Below are 22,316 nucleotides of genomic sequence, written 5' to 3'. Positions count from 1 at the left end.
GTCAGTCCCAATCGTTCCTAGAACCTGTTTTCTCATTCGCAAAGTGAGCTGTACTATTCATGGTCTCAATATTAGAGTGTAAACACCTTGTAACCCTTTGATGGTGATTTTTTATTTTGGTGAATCAATCAGAGTTAAGTGACTTACCCAGGGTCATACAGTTAGTAAGTGTCAAGTGTCTGAGACTGGATTTAACTCAGGTTGTCCTGACTCCAGGGCCGGTGTTTTATCCACTGTACCATCTGGCTGCCCCTCACCCTTTGTGCTTGTGTCCCTGGCAGCTAGCACAGTGCCTGGCTCATACTAGGCATTTCATAATTACTTTTTCATTCATTCATTCTTAGAATGTTAGCTCCTTGAGGATAGGGACCATATCATTTTTGCCTCTGTGTCCCCAGCTTCCAGTGCCTAGCAGTTGTAGCCAGGTAGTTAATGTTATTGCTTGATTGAGTTGCCGTGAGGAAAGGAGGGAGTTGTAGCCCATTTCTAGCCCTGGGTCCAAGAGTGGGCAAGGTTCAGGAGCCAGCTTTCATCTTTCTAGGGTTTTGGATAAGTCGGGAGTGTCAATCTGGGCAGGAAGGATAGCAGTTCTCAGAGCAGGTAGTGGAGAAATGTCTGAATTGATAGAGAAAGAACAAGAGCCAGGCTGTATTTGATACTCAAGCCAAAATGGCAGCCTGGTCATTTCAGCCAGTTCCCTTCCAGTCCTAAAGTATGGGGACCCAGTAAGTGATTCTGTCTCCCTGAGGAGCAAGAGCCCAAGATGCCTCCTTTTGATTAATCAAGTAAAAGAAAACTAAAGACAGACTACTCTCATTCCTTCCAAATCTCACTTCAGACAATCGCTGTCTGACCTTGCTCAAGTAAATAACCCCTGTGTGCCTCAATTTCCTCATCTGTAAAATGAGAGGGTTGCACTTGATGGCCTTTAAGATCCCTTCTAGCCTAGATTAAGATAATATTTGTAAAGCTCTTAGCACAGTGCCTGCCACATAGTAGGTGCTTAATAAATGCTCATTCCCTTCCCTTGCCTTTAAGTCACAGTGTCTATTTTCTCTCATCTCCCAGTTTTTAGCAGCTGCCAGTGTTCCTTACTGTAGTGCTTAGCTCATATGTTTCCTGGCATGAGTCAGACCTCTACCCCTGTGCTCAGGGCCGTTGGAAGGTAAAATTTCAGTATCCCCCTTGGAATGGAGGGAAACAGCATGATGCAGACTTTGGAGGCACTGTCCACTTATTACCTATGTGACCTTGGGCAAGTCAGTGAACAAATAAGAAGGTTGGATTAGATGAATCCTTTTGGCTCAGAATCTCTGATCCTCTGTCACCCTTTGGTAGACCTTCCAACTTCCCTTTTGCATTCTAATAACCTCTTCTCCATATACATACTACAGTCATCCCTTTTACATCGCAACTTTCCCCATCGAGGTTTTAATATATCGCGTGTCAGCACAAGAAATTAAATGGGAGTTTTTTGGGAGTTTTGTGGAAATGACAGACAACACAGAAAAAATTTAGAAAACTCAGAAATGCATAAAATATGTGTATAGTATTGTACAATATCAACATATTTTATTTTTTATTACCATAATAATTCAGACTTCTCTGGTGCAAAGAGAGGACCAACAAATTTTATGTGAATTTTCCAGGTTGCATGGGCACCCTAACCCCTCAATGTGAAAGGGATAACTGTACATCTTCTCCCTTGGGAAACTGATGAACTCCCGACAAGCCAAGCTAATGGCGACTTGATACGATCAACACACAGCTCTAAACTTTTCTAGCTGTGGGCCCACAAGCAAGACCCTTAACCTGTCTGAGGCTCATTTTACTGTAAGATGAGGATAAGAAGACCTGTAGTACCCACCTCGCAGGGCTGTTGTAAAGCCCAAATGAGAGAATGTCAATAAAGTTCTTTCTATAAATGTCAGCTACCGTTAGTATTCTCTGTCTCCCCTCATGGAATCCTTGTTCAATAAATGGTTGTTAAATGAATGATGGATGGGGTAAGGAATAAATTAATTTCATGGAGCAAATGAGATAATGATGTATGCTGCTTTGTAAATGCTAATGTGTTATGTAAATGTCAGCTATTTAAAATATTTATATTTTTAATTTTAATAATTTATTTATATTTTAATTTTTATTTATTTATAGTTAAGTATTTCCTTTTTAAAAGCGGATCGTAAAGAAGGGACTGCTTAACACAAAAGAATGAATCTCTAATGGTAGAGTTCCATGTATCAGTGAGGGGAGATATATGGGGACATGGGGCGTTTCCAGTATCCTTCACATGGGCAGCTGCTTATCACACACACAGGTGGCCTTATCAGAACTGGAAGTGTCCAGATGTCCAATGCCTCCAGCATGCTATTCCTCACTTCTGGTTATTGGCTCATTCACAATCTATTGAGTGACCTTGTCTCTTGCTCCCCCCTGCCCCATTCTCTTTCAGATGTGACAGCCAGCTCCTTTCTCAGCCCCCTCAAACCATGGCCGACACCATCTTTGGCAGTGGGAAGGACCAGTGGGTATGCCCCAATGATCGACAGCTTGCCCTTCGAGCCAAGTGAGTGCCCTCAATTTTGCCAGGGGCCACGTGGGGCTTTCCTGGCTTTTCCTTTCTCCTCCTGACACTGCTTTGGCAGGATCTCTGTTGCCCAGATTCCTTCCTCAGTGAGATGGCAATGATCATAATAATTTTGGGTCCATACTCAGAAGTGTGCTCAAGCCAGCTCAAAATGGCTCTTTGGGGAGAGTTGATTGTTAAATTTCCATTGTGAACATTTACATTTCAGAAATCAGCAAATGCTACAAAGTCAGGGCTTGATTTATTGTTTTGTGATTGTCTAGGCTTAAGAAAGTGACAGAGAAAATGTTAGCAATGCAGTTTAAACTCAAAAGTGTGTTCTGCGTTTAAAGCTGATTGTTAAACATTGACTAGAACACCCCTGCCCAGACCTATGACTTTATTAGCGTTGGAAGCTCTGCCTATAAATACAAATCAGTATCCGCTCTGTGATTTATAATCTTAGGAAGGTGCCTGAGAAGTTAAGGGACTTGCCCAGGGTACACAGGGTGCACAGGCCAGCATGTGTTAGAGGTAGGATTGGAACTCAGGTCTTGGCAGTTAGGGGTCATGAACTTCGAGTTATAAAGAACTGAACTGAAGTCTTTCCTCAGACACTTACTAGCTATGGTACTCTGGGCCAGTCACTAATCCCTGCCTTAATTTCCTTCTTTGTAAAAATGGTGGCGATAATGGCACCTGTGTGACAGGGTTGTTATGAAGATTAAGGAAAATAATATGGCTAAATTATTTTGTAAGTATTAATCTTGAATTGTTATTCAGTCATGTCTGACCCTTCATGACCCCATTTGGGGTTTTCTTGGCAAAGATGCTGGAGTGATTTGCCATTTCCTTCTCCAGCTCATTTGACAGATGAGGAAACTGAGGCAGACAGGGTGGGTGAAGTGACTTGCCTGAGGTCGCACAGCTAGAAGCTGGATTTGAGCTCAGGAAGGTGATTATAGGCCTTGCACTCTTTCTACTGTACCATCTAGCTGCCCTGAAAGTATTAAAGTGCTGTATAAATGTTAGCTATTCTTATTATTTCTGACTCAGAGGTCAATGCTCTGTGTCATGGCAGACTTTCTAATAATAACAATAACTAATTTTTACTAAATTTTAAGGCTTACAAACCACATATATTATTTTATTTGAGCCTCACAATGACTCCATGAGGTAGATATTATTCTACCCTTTTGACATATGAGGAAACTGAGTCTTTAGGGCTTGTCTAGGTCTGCTTGGCTGGTAAGTTTCAAAGGCAGTATTTGGACCATGGTCTTCCTGATTCCAAATTCAGCACTCTTACCCACTGGGGACCTAGACCAAAATAAAAACAGTCAAGCCTGCCCCAGGGCTGGAAAACCAAGAGAAACCAGGGAATTCTTGATTAGACACTCTGCCTGTGCTAGGTCCAGGCACAGAGGATTGGAGGGGGGGGGCGGAGCAGAAGCATCCTTGGCAGGAGCAGAAGTCATAGGAAGTGGAGAGAGAAGAGAGACGGCATTTCTGCACATCTCTGCAGCCCATTTGGTAGAGTTGCCTAACACCACTCCCCTAGGATTGCCTCCTCCATTAAATCCTTTCGGTCTCCCCCCCAACCTCCCACCCCCATGCTGGACTACAGGGAAGGATGGAGTCCTGGGTGAGCCTCCGGGCTCTTCCCTCCCCTCCCCCTCCCCTCTCCTCTCTTCTCCCCTCCCCTCCTCTGCTCTTTCCTCTCATTATTTTGTTCTGTCCCCCATCTCTCTCATTCTCTCCTCTTTCTTGCCCCCTTTGTCTTTGCTCTCTTCTTTTTCTCCTCTCCCCACTCCATTCTTTCTCCTCTATTTTCTCTTTCCTCCTCCCCTCTATCCTCTCTTTTGTATTAGTCTATCTCCTCCTCCTTCATTCCCTCTTTCCTCTCTTCTCTCTCCCCCTCCCTTTCTTCCCCTTCCCCTTTCTTCTTCCCCTTTCTCCACCCCCTCCTCTCTCCCTTCTTCCTTACTGCACCCTAAGGACCAATTCTTTCTGACTTGCAGCTGAAACATATCTCTTATGTGGCTTGTCTCCCTATTCCAGTGTGGGAGGAGCATTTAGCTTTGTATTCTGTACCTAGTAAGTGTTTAATAAATGGATTTTTTCACTCATTCACTCTTTCACTTGTTCATTCTCCCCTTTCCTTCCCGCTTCTCTCTCACCCCTTCCCTACCTCTCTCTCCTCTGCTGGTGAAGGATCAGCCCCATTGCTCTGGGAGCAGCGACCTTGGCCACCTCTCCTAATCCTGAGCTGAGCTCTCAGAGAAGCTTGGGTGGCTCCTTCTCTCCCCACCTCTTCCCCCCATCATTCTCACTCTCTGCAGTGGTGCAGAAAAGCCGCTCACACCTTTTAGAGCTGCAAATGTCTTTTCATCTTTCTCTCCTGTGGCCGGCTGCCTGGCAGGGATAGAAAGTGGTCTCAGGCCATTAGCGCCTGGCACGTCTGTGCCCTCCTCCCTTCACAACATACCTCCTCCAGCCAGCCTCCACAGCCCTGTTCACCCTTAACCTCCAGTGCAGCACTTACGGCCTCAATTTACCTTGTCCACAGGGATATAGATTCGGGGATCCCTCAATTCTGTTCAACTTAACAAACTTTTATGGAACCCTCCCTCTCAGCCAGGCACTGTGCTAGGGGCTGGGGGTATACAGACAAAAATGAGACAGCCCCTGCCCTCATGGTGCTTATATTCTACAAGGTCAGGTTGATTGGCTAAATTCATTTTAATTCAACAAGCATTTTGTTAAGTGCCTACTATGTGCCAGGCCATGGGGCCAACAGTCCCAGCCCTCGAAGGTTGGAGCTAAACATAGAGGATTGTTTTGATTTATTTTATTATTCGCCCAGGGTCACACAGCTAAGTGTCAAGTGTCTGAGGCTGGATTTGAACTCAGGTCCTCCTGACTCCATGGCTGGTGCTCTGTCTACTGCGCCACCTAGCTGCCCCTTAATCAGCATTTATTAAGCACCTGTCCAGTGCAAGCCATGGTGCTCAGCCCTGGGGATACCAAGACAAAGGAGAAACAACCCAGCTCTTATTTTACTGGCACCCATTTTACTGGCTCATAGACTTAGAGACGGAAATGCTGTAGAGGTGGTCTAGTCCAACGTCATCTGTTTCCAGAGAAACTGGAGGTAAGTGAGGCCCGGAGAGGTCACGCTGTTTGCCTGTGGCCACACAGAGAGCATGGGCACATGCAGTACATTTCATCCGGGTGTGTACCTAGGGCGGGGGTGGGGAACCTGCTGCCTCGAGGCCACATGAGGCCCTCTAGGTCCTTAAGGGCAGCCCTCGAGTCAAAGGGCTATACTGGAGGACATAGAGGGCCACATCTGGCCTCGAGCCCCACCCTGACCTAAAGAATTGCATTTGTCAAAATATTCAATCAGAAAAGATGTTCTTCATTAAACTAAAGAAATGAATACTTGAACTTAAGCATACTACAGCAGTCCATACTTTAAAACTAAAAGAATATATCTTGTAGTTAAAATGTGAAACCATTTTTGTGGGGGGGCATTTGGTATAAAGGTAAATATTTAACAAAATATTCAGAAGAAACAGTTTTAAATTTAATTTGTATTATTAACATTTTATCCTTTACTTTCTTAAGTAAAGATGATCAACAAAAGAATAAATTAAGCCCTGATTTGTCTTGTTCACCAGTTTTGGAGGTGTAAAGGCTCACACTGAAAATGCAACAACCTGTTCTTGAGCACATCCCAGCTTGGCACACCCTTCACACATACCTGTAATAGGTGGGTGTATGGGGCACTGGGGAGGCCCAGGGCCTTTGCTGTGAGGGCTGCTGATCTACCTTTGGTGTCCACCTGCCACCTGGTTCTCGCCTGTGGCTCCGAGAAGCTGAGCTGCAGCAGCAGCCACACCCCGCTAAAGCTGTTTCGGCAGAGGAGCTAAACCGGGACTGAGGGTAACCGAAGGGCTTCACACCTGTTGGTGAGTCAGGGAGACGCCAACTCCAAACATGTGAAGACTTCCCTTGGTGGAATGAATGAATGAGAACAATGTGTTCTGATATCCTGAAGGCAGCTGAAGCAGGCTCTGTGGCGTGCTTGGAGCTCGGTCAGGCATCCCAGACAGCCAGGTCATTAACTGGACTATCTCCAGCCATCTTGGCTTTTGTCTTGCCCCTGGACTTCAATGCCTGGAAGAGGGATTTGGGCTGACAACTTGGCACAACTGTTCCTCCCTTAAATCCAATTCACATGCAAGTCAAGACATCACCTGTGATGTCATTGGTTCTCTTTGAAAACAGAGGACAAACAGCAATAACCTATAATAGCTAGTAAGTGGCAGAGGCCAGAATCTGAACCAGAGCCTCTGACTTGTCACGTGTGTGCTTTAGGCATCTAGGTGGAGCAGTGGTCAGACTTCTGGGCTTGGAGCCATGAAGATCTGAGCTAGAATCCTGCCTCAGACACTTACTGAGACACTTATTCCCTCTTAGCCTCACTTTCCCTCATCTGTGAAATGGGGATAATAATAGGAAGTACCTATCCCACAGGGTTGTTTTGAGGATCACATGAGTTAGCCTGTGTAAAGCCTTCACAAACCCTAAAGGACAATATGCTCTCATGTCCTGATCATTCGTGAGTACGTGTTTTGTCTCCTAATTAGAGTCAGGATAAAGAAATCAATTGATATGCAAGTATTTATTAGGTGCCTGCTGTATGCCAGGCACTGGGGATACAATTCAATCAATAAGCATTTAACCAAAGACTGATGTGAAACAGTCCCTGCCCTCAAGGAACTTACATTCTGTTGGAAGAATTGGAGTGTGTGTGTGTGTGTGGGTGTGTATATGTGTATGTATGTGTGTATATGTATATGTGTGTATGTATATATGCATGTATATATGTGTGCATGTATATATGTGTATATATGTGCATGTATATATGTGTGTTTGTTTATGTGTATATATGTGTGTATATATATATATGTGTGTATGTATATGTATGTGTATATCATATATATATATGATACAAGGTGATGAGGGAGGACACCACCAGCTGGGGGGATCAGATAGGAATTCCCCTAGGAGGTGGCACTTGAGATTTAAGGGAAGGTAGAAATTCTAGGAGGTGGAGATGAAGAGGGAAGCTGTTCTAGGCAGGGGGACAGCTCAGAGATGGCAGATAGACTGGTTTTTTTTGTAGCAGCAAATGAGCCAGTTTGCACGATAGAGTGCATGAAAGGGAAATAATGTGTAATGAGGCTAGAAATATAGGTCAGGGCCAGGTTGTGATGGGCTTTAAATGCCAAACAGAGGAGTTTCGCCTAATGCACCAGTGAGCCAGCGGCATTGACTGCGTAGTGGAGGCCTGTGCTTTAGGAAAATCTGTCAGGTCGCTGGGTGCAGTTTGGGTTGGAGAAGAGAGAGACCTGAGGCAGGGAGATCAATAAGGAGGGAGGCTTTTGCAATAGTCTAGGGAAGAGGTGGTGAGGGCCTGAACTAGGGAGGAGAGAGGAGGAGACAATTGGAAGAGACGTGGAAGAAGAAGCCAGATCCAGCAGCCGATTTGCTTCGTGGACGCAGAGCCAGCATGCCAGGTCTGGCTCTGTCACCTCTCACCTGTGCTGCTTTCCTGGTCTCCCTGCTTCCAGCCTGTCTGCTTCTCCAAACCCATCATCCCCACAGCTACTACAGCAGCCATCCAGGGGCACAGTTCTGTCTGTGTTACTCCTAGCTTAAGGAGCTCCGATGGCTCACTATTACTTCTGGGTTAAAACAAAATCCCTTTGTTTGCTATTTATAAAATCCTTCAAAATCAGGTTCTTTCCTATGTTTCCAGACTGATTACACATTATTCTCCTTCATACCCTCTCTGTTCCAGGAAAAGTAGCCGAGTTACTGGTCCACGTACACAACATTTGATTTCTCATCTCCGTGCCTTTGCACAGACGCTACCCTATACCTGGGGTATATACCTGCTCTCCTTCCTCATCCCGCCCTCTTGAACCCCTTAGCCTCCTTCAGGTCTCAAGAGCCCCTTCCCACATAAGGTTTTTCCTGATTCCTTCCCGCCTTCTCTCTGCCTCTCTAGTTATTGGCGCTCCTGTAGGCAAAATCATTTTGTGTTTATTTTGTATCTATATTGTATTTTTATGTGTACACATTGTGTCCTACCATAACCACCCCAACCCTGGTAGAATATAAGCTCCTTGAGGGCAAACACTATTTTGCTTTTGCCTTGTATCCCCACTGCCTAGCATACTACCTGGCACAGGATAAGCAAGTAGAATGTTAGGAATGCTAGCTCCTCATAGGGACTGTTTCTTTTTTTGTCCTTGTATTCAGTGCTGGCACAATGCCTGGGACAGAGGAAAAGCTTATTAAATGCTAGTTGAATTGAATTGAAATGATGCCTCTCCCAGGCCAGGGTTGCCCAGATCATTTCTACACTAGCATTGAGAAAAACCTACCACCTGCTTTCAGTCCTCTGTTAGGCCATCCTAAAATCTGCCATCCCCACTTCCTCCCTACTTCTCCTGTGCCTCTGGCTCTGCTTTAGATTTTCAAAGTGCCCACTACATTGGGAGCTCACCTTATCCTCACTGACTTTTCTCTTAGAAAAAGGTGTTTACATATCATACATATTTATCATCCTCTCACTCACCTTCCAGACAAATGGAAAGAAAACCACCAAGTGTCTTCTTCCTTTTTTCCTAAGCGTGAGCTCCCACTCGCCTCTCCTCCTCTTCTCCTGTTTCTGCTTCTGACCCTCTTCTTCTTCTGACCCTCTCAAGGCTTCCCCTTGAGGTGTCTGGGTTCTTAACCAATTGGTATTGTAAGGTCTCCCTTTTGTTGACATTGGAAGGTAGATGTGAACTTGCCTTCGGTCACATAGCAGGCTGTTGGTGTTGCTGGTGCTTGAATCTGCTCGGTGTTTTATTGGAAAAGAGCCAGTAGTTTCAGCTGTGACCCTTGCCTTGGTGAACCCTGGTAATTCACTTCAACTTTCTGGGCTTGGGTTTCTCATCAGTAAAACAAAGGCATGGACTAGATGACTCAATCACGTTTTTAGCTAGAAGTAGGGTTCTGGGGACTGCATTTTAGGAAGGACATTGATTAGCTAGAGAGCAATGAGGATGGTGAAGGGCCTAGAGTTCTCTTTAAGTATCTGAAGGGGTGTCATTGCAAGAGGAATTCGATTTGGTGTGCATGGCTTTAGAGAGAACAATTAGGATCAAGGGTGTGAAAGAGGCAAGTATAGAATTGATGTCAGGAAAAAACTTCCTAACCATTCATTTGAGCTTTTAAAAGTGTAATAAGTTGCTGTGGGAGGTAGTGAGATCCCCATCACTGAAGGTCTTCAAGTAGATGGATGGCTGCCTGTTGGGGGTAATATAGAAAGGATTCTTATTCAGGTGCAATGACCTCAGTTGTAGATGACCTCTGAGGCCCCTTCTAGCTGAGATTCCTTGATTCTCTGATTTCTTAGGGGTATTGGAAGGATTTGAAGTAAAAGAACCTGAGTTTGAATCCTGTCTCTGACCCTTTAGTATCTGTGTGACCTTGGACAAATCGTTTCATCTCCCCAGGCCTCAGTTTCCTCCTCTGTAAGATGATGAGTTTGGAGTAGATTACAGGATTGTCACAGATTTAGCACAAGGAGGGATTTTGGAGGTCCTTGAGGCCAAGTCCCTCATTTTACACAGGATGACAAGGTGACCCATAGAGGTTATGTGACAGCTAGTGTCTGAGGCAGGATTCACACCCAGGTCTTTGGGTCTGTATTACACCATCTCTCTTCAATGATCTCTAAGGTTCCCTCATGTTTTGTGGGTTAGTTACCCCTGTAGGACCTCTCAATTCCTGGTCTTCTTTTCCCTCCACAAACATCTCAATCTAATCCTTGTTTATTCTGAAGCCGGAGAACAGCCACATAGGGAGCCATAGAAAGGCGGATTCAAGATGGCGGTCACTATTGCCTTTTCTGCTTTGTCTTCTCCAGACTGCAGAGTGGGTGGTCAGTGCATACATACCAGACAGACAAACAGAGGAAGAGCCAGAGCCTCAATGCTGCCGAGGTGGAGGCCATCCTGGAGGTGATCCAGAGGGCTGAGAAACTGGACATTCTGGAGCAGCAAAGAATTGGGTAAAAGCAGTGGGCATCTGGATTGAGGGGTGGGCCTACTAGCCAGGAGATGAAGGGGAGAGACCTAGACTGAGAGCCAGAGGACCCAAGCTCTGCCACTCTCTAGTCCTGGGACCTTGAGGAAGGTCTTTACCTCTCGAGCTTAGGTGGCATAATGGGTAGAGCATTAGTCTTGGAGTCTGAAAGAGTCAGCGAGAGCAAATCCTGCTTCAAACACTTTCCTGTCTGTGAGACCCTGGGCAAGTCACTTACTGCCTGCACTCTGAATAGCTCTGCCTGCCACAAGTCTCTCCTCATTCCAGTCCTTTCTCCACTCAGGTGTCAAATGATCATACTCACTTTTCTACCCAATAAACTCCAGGGGCCCCCATCCCTGATTGGGTATTCAAAGCCATTCATAACCCTCCGCCTCCCCTACCTTTCCAGGCTTTTTATGCCCTAGATCTCCTTCCTTCAGTGTGGTCTACAATCCAGTGATCCTGGCCTCCTTTAAGACCCTCCATCTCCCAGCTCTGGGCATTTTCATTACTTATCTCCATGTCTAGAATGCCCCAGGAGTTAAGACTTGAACCCAGGTCCTCTAGGCTTTGAGGCTTGCTCACTGTCCACTCTGCTGGGCTGCCTCTCACCTCAAAGGAATGAATGGTAAATGATGGAATTTTAGAGAGGATGCAGAGTAGTTTTAGGGGAGAAGTGGAGTCTTCTCGGTTTTCTGTAGTTGTTTGGGGGTAACCGGTCTTCCAGGTAAAGACCCTTTTGTTCTCACTGCCCATCTGTCACTGGGTGCTGTCACTGGGGCCACCTTTCTGGGGGACTCTCCCTTTGAAGACAGGTTTGGGCCCTGCGCCCAGAGTGCAGGACCTGTGTTCCCTCAGCAGCTGGGAGGTGGCATTGGGGGGTGGGCTTTTGCAGAGATCCCATCCCTCCTGTTTCTTTAACCTCCCTTGTGCTGCAGGAAGCTGGTCGAGCGGCTAGAGAACATGAGGAAGAATGTGATGGGGAACGGTCTCTCCCAGTGCTTTCTGTGTGGGGAGCCCCTGGGCCTCCTAGGCAGCGCCTCGGTCTTCTGCCAGGACTGTAAGAAGGTACGGCCTCCTGAGCTTAACTGCTTGGTCTGTAGGACACATGTTACATGGTCAGTGCATGGTTGTTCAGCACTGATGTATGCAAGATGGGTAACACCCTCTCCCACTTCCCCAGAACCTGACTACCTTCTTTGGGGTAAGGGCTGGCCCCTGTGGGGTGTAGCCTGGATAGATGTACTTACAGAAACAGGCAGCTAGGCCATCCTGTGGATAGAGTAGTGCATAGGGTCAGGAAGACCTGAATGCAAATCCTGCCACAGACACTTATTAAGTGTGAGACTTTGGGGAAGCCACTTACCGTCACTCACCCTCAGTTTGGTAATAGTGTCACCTATCTCCCTGGGTTGTGAGAATCAAATGAAATAATATGTGTAAAGCACTTTGCAACCCTTGAATCACTATATAAGTGTTAGCTATTATTATATTCATGCTTTCTCCCCCATTAGAATATAAGCTTTTTGAGGACAGGTACTATTTTGGATTTTTCATTACATCCTCATTGTTTAGTACAGTGCCTGGTACATAGTAGGCACTTAATAAATGCTTGTTGATTAAGTGTGGAGGGGATAGAGACATAGAGAGAAAGAGAGAGAGAGAGAGAGAGAGAGAGAGAGAGAGAGAGAGAGAGAGAGAGAGAGAGAGAGAGAGAGAAGGCAGAGGGGGAGGAGAGAGAGAGAAGAGAAAGGAGAAGAGAGAGACTCTCAGAGAGAGGAGAGCACATGAGAGAGTCAGAGAGAGAGAGAGAAAGAGAGAGAGGAGAGAGAGAGAGAGACAGACAGACAGACAGACAGAGAGGAAACAGAGAGAGATGCATTGGACAATGGTATCAGAAGAACAGAGCCAAGGGATATGTGGATAGACAGATCCAGGCAGCCAGAGAACAACCTTTGCCGAGAGAGAGAGAGAGAGAGAGAGAGAGAGAGAGAGAGAGAGAGAGAGAGAGAGAGAGTGTGTGTGTGTGTGTGTGTGTGTGTGTGTGTGTGTGTGTGTGAGAGAGAGAGAGAGAGAGAGAGAGATAGAGAGAGACATAGAGAGAGGGAGGTGAGGGGAGAGAGATAGAGGGAGGAGACAGAGACAGCGGTGAGTTGTTTAGGCAGAGAAGTGAGTGCCAGCCTCATTGGAGAAGGGTTTTGGTTCAGCCCAAGAGGGGCTCCCCAGGTTCCCAGGTGGCAGACGGCTGAGCTCAGCAGCCTCAGGTGAGAGATGACTTGAGCTCAGCCCGGAGATATGTTTCTGAGCTGGGTGGTTTGTCTCTAGCCACCTCTTCCCATTTTATTCTGTGTTCTGGAGGCTCATATTGAACAGTTATAAAATCACTGAGTCAAAGAACTGGAAGAGATATTAGAGGTTATCTACTATAAACTCTTCAATTTATGAGAGAGGAAAATGAGGTCCTGAGTGGTTGTGACTTCCTAAGGTCACACTGATGGTTAAGTGACAGAGACAGATTTTGAACCCAGGCCCTCTGACTCCAAATCCTGTGCTCTGCATGGTGCTCCTTCAGCCAGGTCTCTGCTTTTCATGGACCTTGGCTTGGTCGGTTTGCACCAATGAAATTCCTATTCTCTTATTAGAGAATGTAAGCTCCTTGAGGGCAGGGACTCTTTTTGCTTTTATCTTTGAACCCCTAGAGCCTTAGCATAGTGCCTGCTGCATTGCCAGTTCTTAATAAATCCTTGTTGACTGCCTGACTGCTAGCTTTGGGGTTTGAATATAGCATACGGACTTCCTGGTTATCCCATTCCAGTAACCAAGTCCCTGCTACTGTCGTGAGTCAAGGATCTCTTTCCCATGTAATTCCTCCTGTGCCTAGTAGGGCAGGTATAGATTTGGAGGGTTCAAGTCCAACAAACCCAGCCATGGAATTATGGAACCTAGGTGTGGCAAGCATGGCCCATAGGCTATGTTTGTCCCCTTTCTGCAATGTTCCCTCTCCTTACCTCTGCTTTACAGAACCCCTGCCTTCTGACCGAGGGCCACCCTCTATGAGACCCATCCTGATTCTCTCCAGAGGCTAGTGCCTCCTTTGCAAAATTACCTTGGATGTATTGTGTGTGCATTTATATAGGTGCATGTTGTTTTCTGCCAAGGGAATATAAGCTCCTTGAGGGCAGGAACAGTGCCATTTGTCTTTGTAGCTCTAGTGCCTTGGTGTAGTGTCTGGCCCATAGCAGGTTCTTAAAAGTGCCTGGTTGCTGACTGATGTATTTGGTTATAAGGGCAGCTGGAGGACCCCTGGCAGAGACTGGTCCTTACCTTCTTGGAAGGCAGTCACTTAGTCTGGGGATAAGCCTGTCAGGAGTGGATTGGTTCTAGAAGGTTAGGGGCTATGTCGTTCTAACTCCCCCATGATGTTCTTTGACCCCAGCAATGCCTGCCCCAACAGGAGTACCATGGGATGCCCGTGTTTCTGGGACAGGGTGATGGCTTTCTGGCTGTAGTGATCTAGGACATGAAAGAGACTGAGAAGTCAACCTGGATGAAGAGGAGAGCCCACTGAGTATGTCAGTGGCCTCGTTTGTTGGCAGTGTGGGATGCTGTAAAGGTTTGTGGGTCTGCGTGGGGGACAAGAAGTTGTCCTGGAAATAAAATGCTCAGTTCCTATCCCAAGGAGCTCATAGCCTGGTTGGGAAGTTGGAACATATACTACACACAAACATGAACACAAACTATAAGACAATCCATGAGTTAACAAGCATTTATTAAGTGCTTACAGTGTGCCAAGCATTGCCAAAACCCCCCAAATAAATACAGCCACAAACCCTGTTCTCAACATTCTAATGGAGGAGACAATATGTCAATATCCCAGGTAGGAGTTCCTAACCTCCAGGAAACCTTCCTTGATTGATCCCACCCTGGCCACTCTTTCCTTCTACATTCCCTCTGCATCAATGGCGCTTTACTGGCGTCATACCCATGGGGTCTTGTTTGTACCTGGTTCAGTAAGTTCTAAAAGGCTTCTTACACCTCAATTCCCTCCACGCACTTGAATACACTCCTGCAATGACCTACTTGCAGTGTAGATGCATATTTGAGTGGGGGTCCCTTGGAACCCCACACTCCATCTGTCATCGCAACGGCTGTCCCCCATGTCTGGAATGCTCTGTTCCCTAATCACCACCTCTTAGTTTCCCTGGTTTCCTTCCTTCAAGAATTCAGCTCAAATCCCACCTTCTACAAGGGGGCTTTTCTGGATTCTTCTAGCTGCTCATGTCTTCCCCTTTCAGCTTTCCTTCCTCTATTCTGTATATATTTCATATGCACCCAAGGCGCAGATCCTTAATATTTTTGTGTGTGATGGACACCAGCCACCCCCTTGGAAGTCTTGTTTGTAAAATGCATAAAGTTAAAGTATCATAAAAGAAATGAGATAGCTGTAAAGCGCTTAGCAATGTCTGGAACATAGTAAACGCTATGTAAATATTAACTATTATTATTGTTATTGTTAATACTATTATTACTATTTAGAGGAAGACTTGGGTTCAAGTCCTGCCTCAGGCACATCCTGGTTGTGTGACCCTGGATGAGTCACTTAACTCCTCAGTGCTCTAGACAGCTCTCTGAGACTGTGAGTTGTGGAGAAGGTGCTGATTTGCCCTGTCAGAAGCAGTTTCCACAAAATTTATACAATATCAGTGAAAAATGGGGGCAGTTAGGTGGCACAGAGGATAGAGCACCAGCCGTGGAGTCAGGAGGACTTGAGTTCAAATCCGGTCTCAGACATTTGACACTTATGAGCTGTGTGACCTGGGCAAGTAATCCTGATTGCCTCAGAATAAAAACAAAACCAAAACAACAACAGTAACAACAAACAGGGCTCGTTCCTCTAGAAAGGTGAACAGCTCCTCATTAGAAAGAAGGACGATTTGTTGGAGCACATGATGACAAGTGAAAACTCCCTGGAAATGTTTTTGGAGCAAACAGACCTCACTTCAGATGGCAATAAAGGCTGCCTATAGGTGTCTGTTCCTGGAATTGCTGAATGGAAGCTGAAATGCCTTCTACCTGCCCAGAGCCCATGAGACTCTGAGGTCCCAGTGTGGAATCAAAAGACCCTCCATGGGCAACAACCATTGGAACTCCACCAGAAATATGGCTTGCCCCAGATGGATGAGTCAGGTGGATTTGTGGAAAGAAATGGAAGGGCTTATGAGAATGATTCAGGATTAGGTCATTGCCAGCAGAGATTAAGGACAGTTGTCCCTAAGGAGCACGTCCTTCTTAATGCAGGTTACGTGGTAGAATGATGTGGGTGCTCTTTAATGTGTCATAGTAGTTGGCAAAGAGTGGATCGTCGAGTATTTTAGCGTAATGCTCTCCCTCCTAGAAAGACCCACTTAAGCGGCTAGAGTCACTCACCAGAAACTCACCATCCTTCATCAGCTAACATGACAAATGTCTGACAAATACAAACACACGTTTGTCAACGTTACCCGATGAATGCAAGATGACAAATAGAAAAGTATCCTTGACAATTCCCCAAATAAACCATTGTGGAAGTGGGATATAGAGAGAATCACTGCCCACAACCACCCTGACCTTGTCGCATAAAAATGAAAGAATAGATGTCATCCAACCCCACTCCAAATGCATCATCATCATCATAATAATAAATAATGGCTAGCATTCACATAGCAATATGAGGTTTGCAAAGGGCTTTATAAATATTATCTCATTTGATCCTCACGATAACCCTGGGAGGGTAGGTGCTATTATTACTTCCATTTTACAGATGGGCAAACAGAGGTTAAGTCACTTAGCTGCCATCTGCCTCAGTTTCCTCATCTGTAGAATGGCACCTATTTCCCAGCATTGTTGTGAGGATCAAATGAGATAATATTTGTAAAACCTTTGCTCAAATAGAAGATTATCTATAAAATAATAATAATAATGTCTACCACAGGGCTGTTTTTAAGGATGAAATGAAATATTTGCAAAGTGCTTTTCAAACCTTAAAATTCTGCTTCAGTGTTGTCATTCATATATTTTTTAAAACCCACCATTGAAAAGATGTGGAGAGTGAGAAGATAACAAAAAGGATGAGGAGGAAACAGCAGCTGAGTACCGATGGTTGATAAAGTTTTTACTCCAGAGGGAGCAAAGGGCTCAGGAGTGCTCAGATTCAGGAGGCTTCTAGAGCTTTCTCTCGAATAGTTGTGCAGTCTTGACCATAGGAGCAGAGAATCCCAAGGAGGAGAGAATCCTATCTCCTTCCCCATTCCTTTTCTGCTCCCTTAGGATGGGGGGTGGAGGGAGAAGGAGGGAAGAAAGCACATTTCCCGCTGCCCTCTTTCCCCTTTTCCTTGATTAATTTGAGGTTTTTTTGTTGTGCGAAGGCTGGAGTTTGTTGGTATAATAGAGAAAGGTCTTTCATTCTGAGTTCTGTAGTGAGAGGTGGGAGGGTGTGGGTCCTCGGCAGGTGAGGGGTAGATGTGGCTGCTTCCCTGAGGATGGCCAAGGCAACCTCATCAACCCCATGGAAGGATTTCCACCTCTCCCCAGGGAGAGTTGGGGGAAGAATCTGTGAATGGTGGGAAGTGAGGTCTGTATGATGTGGGTGCCAGAGCTTCAATGCAAGGCCTTGGTAGGAGAGAGAGAAGACTGTCCTTAGGTTCCCCAGCTCTCTGCCCCTGCCGGCCCTGTGGTATACCAACCCCAAGCATTGTACCTCTATTTCAGACAGTTCCTTTCAAAGTGCCCACAGAGGGGATGTGGAGCAGAGAGAGAGGGGCTCCTCCGGAGAGCAGAGGGGAATGAAGGACCTATGTAGCTCCTACACTTCTGGTCCTCATAAGGGAAGAGGAGTAGGGTCCTCAGAGGAGAAAGCTGTGGGCTGGGTCCCCACATCTAGCACCGAGTTCGCAAATAAAACTTACTGTCCCTAAGGGCTAGGGCTGTGGTTTCCTCTTTTTGTTTGTTTGTTTGTATACTTAGTACATGTCAGTCAACAAATATTTATGAAGCACCTACTATGTGTCAGGCACCAGGCTATGTGCTGGGGATATATAAAAAGAGGCAAAAGATAGTCCCTGCCCTCAAGGAGTTTACAATCTAATGGGAGAGACAAGAAGCAAACATACATGTACACAAAAGATATACTCAGGACAAATAGAAAATAAGTAAGAGAGGAAGGAACTGAAATTAAGATAGGTTGGGAAAGGCTTCCTGTAGGAGACGGAATGTTAGTTGGAACTTAAAGGAAGCCAGGGCAGCTGGTGAATAACAGGGACTCAGTATATGCTTATTAGATGAATGAATGACTGGCTGGGTGGATGGATGGATGGATAGATGAATTAGTGAATGAATGGATGCAACAAGGCTTTCTAGAACCCCTCTGAGTGCGGAGAGCTCTGTGCTCGTTGCTTCTTGAGTTGAGCTAATGTGAAGAGCTCAGGATGGATCATCTTACTCAGAACTTATTTTTAGGGGGGGGAAGAAGGGAGGCAGGGCATCCAGACCTGATTTCATTGGTACAGAGAATTCCTAGTTAGGAAATGCCCTCTCCTGTTGCGGATTAGCACCGGCCCTACCTTGTCTAGTCTAAGAGAGTTTGAGCTCACTGAGAAGTGAAGTGACTTCTCTGGGGTCACGCAGACTCTCTGTGTCCTGGGCAGCATTGGAATCCAGGTCTTTCTGACTCGGAGGCCGCCTCCCTTTCCACTCCACCAAAGGCTTTTATGGTTGTCCAAATATGATACCTAGTAGTTGCAGCTGGGGCAGCTAAAGCATCTGGATGTGTCTGGAGACCTGAGTTCAAATTCTGCCTTAGACATTTACTAGCAGTGTGACAAGTCATTTCTCTCTACCTCAGACCTTTCTTCTGTAAAATTGGGGATTGTATTCAATAGTCTCTTCCAGTTCTAAATCAAAGCTCCTAAGGTATCATAGTGGATATAGTATCTTTTTTTCCTTTGAAACTTTCCCACCATTCACAAATTCTTCCCCCACCTCTCCCTGGGCCTCTAAGGAAGGTGCCAAAGGGGCATCTCCATGGATGAGAAGGATGCAGAGTGGTAATCCACTAGGGGGAGCATGGGAAACACAGATACGGGGCCCGGCTTCCTTCCCAGGGTGGTATTAACCAGACCTTCAATGCGAGGCCTTGTAGGAGCAGAGGACTGTCCTCAGTCATCATTGGATTCTACGTCTTCTGTGGAATCAGCCTTGCCTTTGAACCATGCTCAGACCCCACTCTGGATGTGTGCACTGGTGCCTGTCCCATGTGGGCCTCATTAGTTCTGGGCTGCAGCAGAGAAGGAGGGGCTGGGATGGTTAATTGGGTAGCTCTTGGTGTGCTAATTGCTCAGGAATTGGATCGGCCAGCTTTCCTCCTAATTGGGAGCCCAGATTGGTGGGAGATCTGGTGGCTGAGTCACTTTGGCACGAGGCTTTGAAAACCCACTTGCTTGGGGTTGACTCATGGCTCAGAAAGAGAATCAGATTTCCCTCCGTCTCCTCAAAAGGAATGCATTCCATTCCGGCCCGTCTGTCTGAGAGGATGCTATGCTTAATCAATACCAGATGCACGTAGGGCTGGTGGAAAAGAGCAGGCTGGCATCTGGAAGGAGATGTGATGTTGTGCGGGGGTCCCAGCTCGGTCTCTGTGACCACGGGTTCTGGGGACACGGTCTGTCTGTGGCTCTATCCTGAAGACTGGCCCCCAGGCCACAAACCCAACTCCCCCACCCAATGTCTAACCCACTTTCAGAAAGTCATTAAGAGGCAGCCTGTTGTAGTAGATTGACAATGGTCAGAAAGATATGGGTTCAAATTTTGATGCTCATTAGCTGTGTGTCCCTGGTCAAGTTACCAAACCTCTCTGAGACTACTTTTCCAGGAGTAAGATACTGTATACCCCTCCCCTTCATGCAGTTTACATTTTTGTTTCCCTAGCACTGGGCCCTGGCACATGCTCACAGTAGGTGCTTGATTAATGCTTGTTGTTCAGCTGTTGCAGTACTAACTCTCCGTGACCCCACTTGGGGTTTTCTGGGCAAAGATACTGGAGTGGTTTGCCATTTCCTTCTCTAGCTTATTTTTTAGATGAGGAAACTGAGGCAAACAGGCTGCAGTGACTTGCTCAGGGTCACCCAGCTAGCTATTAAGTATCTGGATTTGAATTCAGGTCTTCCTGACTCCAGGATCAGGGCTCCATCTACTGCACCACTTAGCTGCCTAATGCTTGTTCATTGATTGTAACATGTAGATAATGTGGATGGTTGTGAGGCTCGAAAGAGCTGATATATGTAAACCCCTCTGCAGACTCTAACCCCCTATCCTCAGAAATGTCAGCGTATTTATTATAATAGAGGCTGTGGAATAGGAGGTAGTGGACTGACTGTGGAGTCAGGAAGACCTGGGTTCAAGTCCAGCCTCAGACACTTACTGGCTAAGTGACCCTGTCCAAGTGACTCTGTCTCTCTCTGCCTCTGTTTTGAGCTTTGAGTCTGTAATCCTGAGAAATGTAGGAACCTCTCACTGGCTCAGGCAGATCTCTTTGTCTCTAAGTCATGGGTCACATCTGACTGAGCTGACTGAGTTTCCCTGCCAGGCCGAAATCCCAAGCCTGGACCATTGTTCATTTTGTCATCAGTCTACCCTTTCCCCCAGAGGAAACTGGTGTTGACGGAAGGTGACCTGGTGACCTGCCCCCAGTGGTCTCTGTAACTTTGAACCGAAGCCCAGAGTTTCTCTTTCTTCCGAGGGCCATGACCAGGTCTGGTCTAGGTTGGAGGGGACCCACTAGCAGAGGGAAGGGTAAAGGCTGGCCGGAAGGGCTGTGGCTGCTCGGCCGCCCTTGCTGGAAGATTCTGACTGGTCTGGATGGAGGGGCTAAGTTTAAGGTCTGCACCTGTGAGCGTGCAGCGTAGGGACCTCTTCCAGGTGACACAGCTCCCTCTGCTAATGCAGGGCTGCATTTTGTCTGTGGCTTGTAGTTTCAGAGAGTTGCTGGGGACACAGAGGGGTTAAAGAATAATTATAGCAAGGATTACGAAGCACTTTACATATATTATCTCCGTTGATCCTCGAAACTCTGGGAGGTAGGTACTATTATCCCTGTCTTATAAATGGGGAAACTGAGGCTATATTCAAGATTAAGTGACTTGCCCAGAGTCATACTACTAGTATATATCTGAGGTCACATTTGAACTCAGCTCTTCCTGATCTTTAGTCCTGCACTCTTTACCACTATACCACTTACCTTCTGATCTAGCCCAAGGTTAGTGACTTGTTCAAGGTCACACGACCAGTAGGTATCAGAGGCAGGACTTTCTGAATCCTGGTCTCCTGGCATGGAGGTTGGTTCTCTCTCCTCCATGTGGATAGACAGACAAGAATTCTATCAGCTTTTGAGACCTGGAACATTTCAGCTGTACTTTCTAAGGACGGCTTTGGGAGATGTGGATTAGGAAGTGCTTTGCAAACTGCCTTCCTAGAAGCCCAGAGCACCCTGCCCCAGTTTTCTTCCCAGAAGGCTTTTCTCTAGGAAGTATGCAGAGCTCATTATAGATTTCAGATAAGGACTGTTTTTCCAATAACAGCACCAGGGCCTGGCCTCAGGCAAAATTAAACTAAGTGGTTTATTGGGTGGACTGGAAGCAGACCAAGCCTGGGCCTGGGCCAAATCGCTTCTTTCTATCCTGGTGAGTCCCCCTCCCCCAACTTTCAGTAGCTCCCAGAGGCCTTAATATCTTCTCTCTTCCTAGAGCAAGGGTAGAGAACCTGTGGCCCTCTAGGTCCTCAAGTGTGGCCCTTTGACTGAATCCAACTTCCCCACCCCTGTGACCTAGAACATCTGGCCTTTAAAAGAGGGTGATTATGTCTCTAGTGGTAGAATTTGGGGGATGGTGGGGGACAGCCCGAGAATCCCACATCACAGGTCGTCAGTCCCAAGCACTCAGGGTGTAGATACTACAAACATTCTCTATGATAGGATCACTGAGTCAGAAGTGGAAAGGGACCTTAGGGATCATCTCGTCCAACCCTCACTCTCTCATTTCACTCATTTGTTCAGTCATTTTTCAGTGGTGTCTGATTCTTTGTGGGCCCATCTGGGATTTTCTTGGCAGAGATCCTAGAGTAGTTTGCCATTTCCTTCTCCAGCTCATTTTACAGATGAAGAAACTGAGGCAAACAAGGTTAACAGACATTCCCAGGGTCACACAGCTGGTAAGTGTCTGAGGCTGGATTTGAGTTTAGGTCTTCCTGACTCCAGGCCCAGCACGGAAGGCCCTTAATAAATGCTCATTGAACTTGCCTTAATTGAGGGGAGAAAAACAGCGGCAGCCTAAAAGAACTTGCCCCACTTCGACAACTTTCAGTACCCACTCCAAAAATAGAACGAGGTAGGTTTTTTTCTAGCTTGAGTTAGTGGCTGGTGGCTGCCGCAGCACTGAGGTCCTCCCCTGACCCTGCACACTAATCCCTCGCTGCTCAGTGACATAAAAGCAAAGGGTTCTGGACTAAGAGCTCTTCATCTGAGCCGCGCCTGAATCTACTCCCTTCCTGGGCCTAATTCACATGT

General features: G+C 46.4%; 1 protein-coding gene across 4 annotated transcripts in view; it reads left to right on the top strand.

The window, feature by feature from the left end:
* Nucleotides 1–22,316, top strand: part of RPH3AL (rabphilin 3A like (without C2 domains)) — a 176,898-nt gene that overhangs the window by 34,830 nt on the left and 119,752 nt on the right. For all 4 annotated transcript variants that reach the window (XM_078154770.1, XM_021006976.2, XM_021006975.2 and 1 more), the window contains exons 2-4: nucleotides 2,456–2,569; nucleotides 10,563–10,706; nucleotides 11,662–11,791. In XM_078154770.1, coding sequence (XP_078010896.1) covers nucleotides 2,493–2,569; nucleotides 10,563–10,706; nucleotides 11,662–11,791 — 351 coding nt within the window. In that variant the 5' untranslated portion in view covers nucleotides 2,456–2,492. The remainder of the gene's footprint in view (nucleotides 1–2,455; nucleotides 2,570–10,562; nucleotides 10,707–11,661; nucleotides 11,792–22,316) is intronic.

The sequence above is a fragment of the Phascolarctos cinereus genome, unplaced genomic scaffold, assembly GCF_003287225.1.
Source record: "Phascolarctos cinereus isolate Bilbo 61053 unplaced genomic scaffold, phaCin_HiC Scaffold_5;HRSCAF=322, whole genome shotgun sequence".
In the NCBI taxonomy this organism is placed as follows: domain Eukaryota; kingdom Metazoa; phylum Chordata; class Mammalia; order Diprotodontia; family Phascolarctidae; genus Phascolarctos; species Phascolarctos cinereus.
This window is presented reverse-complemented; position numbering and strand designations above follow the sequence as displayed.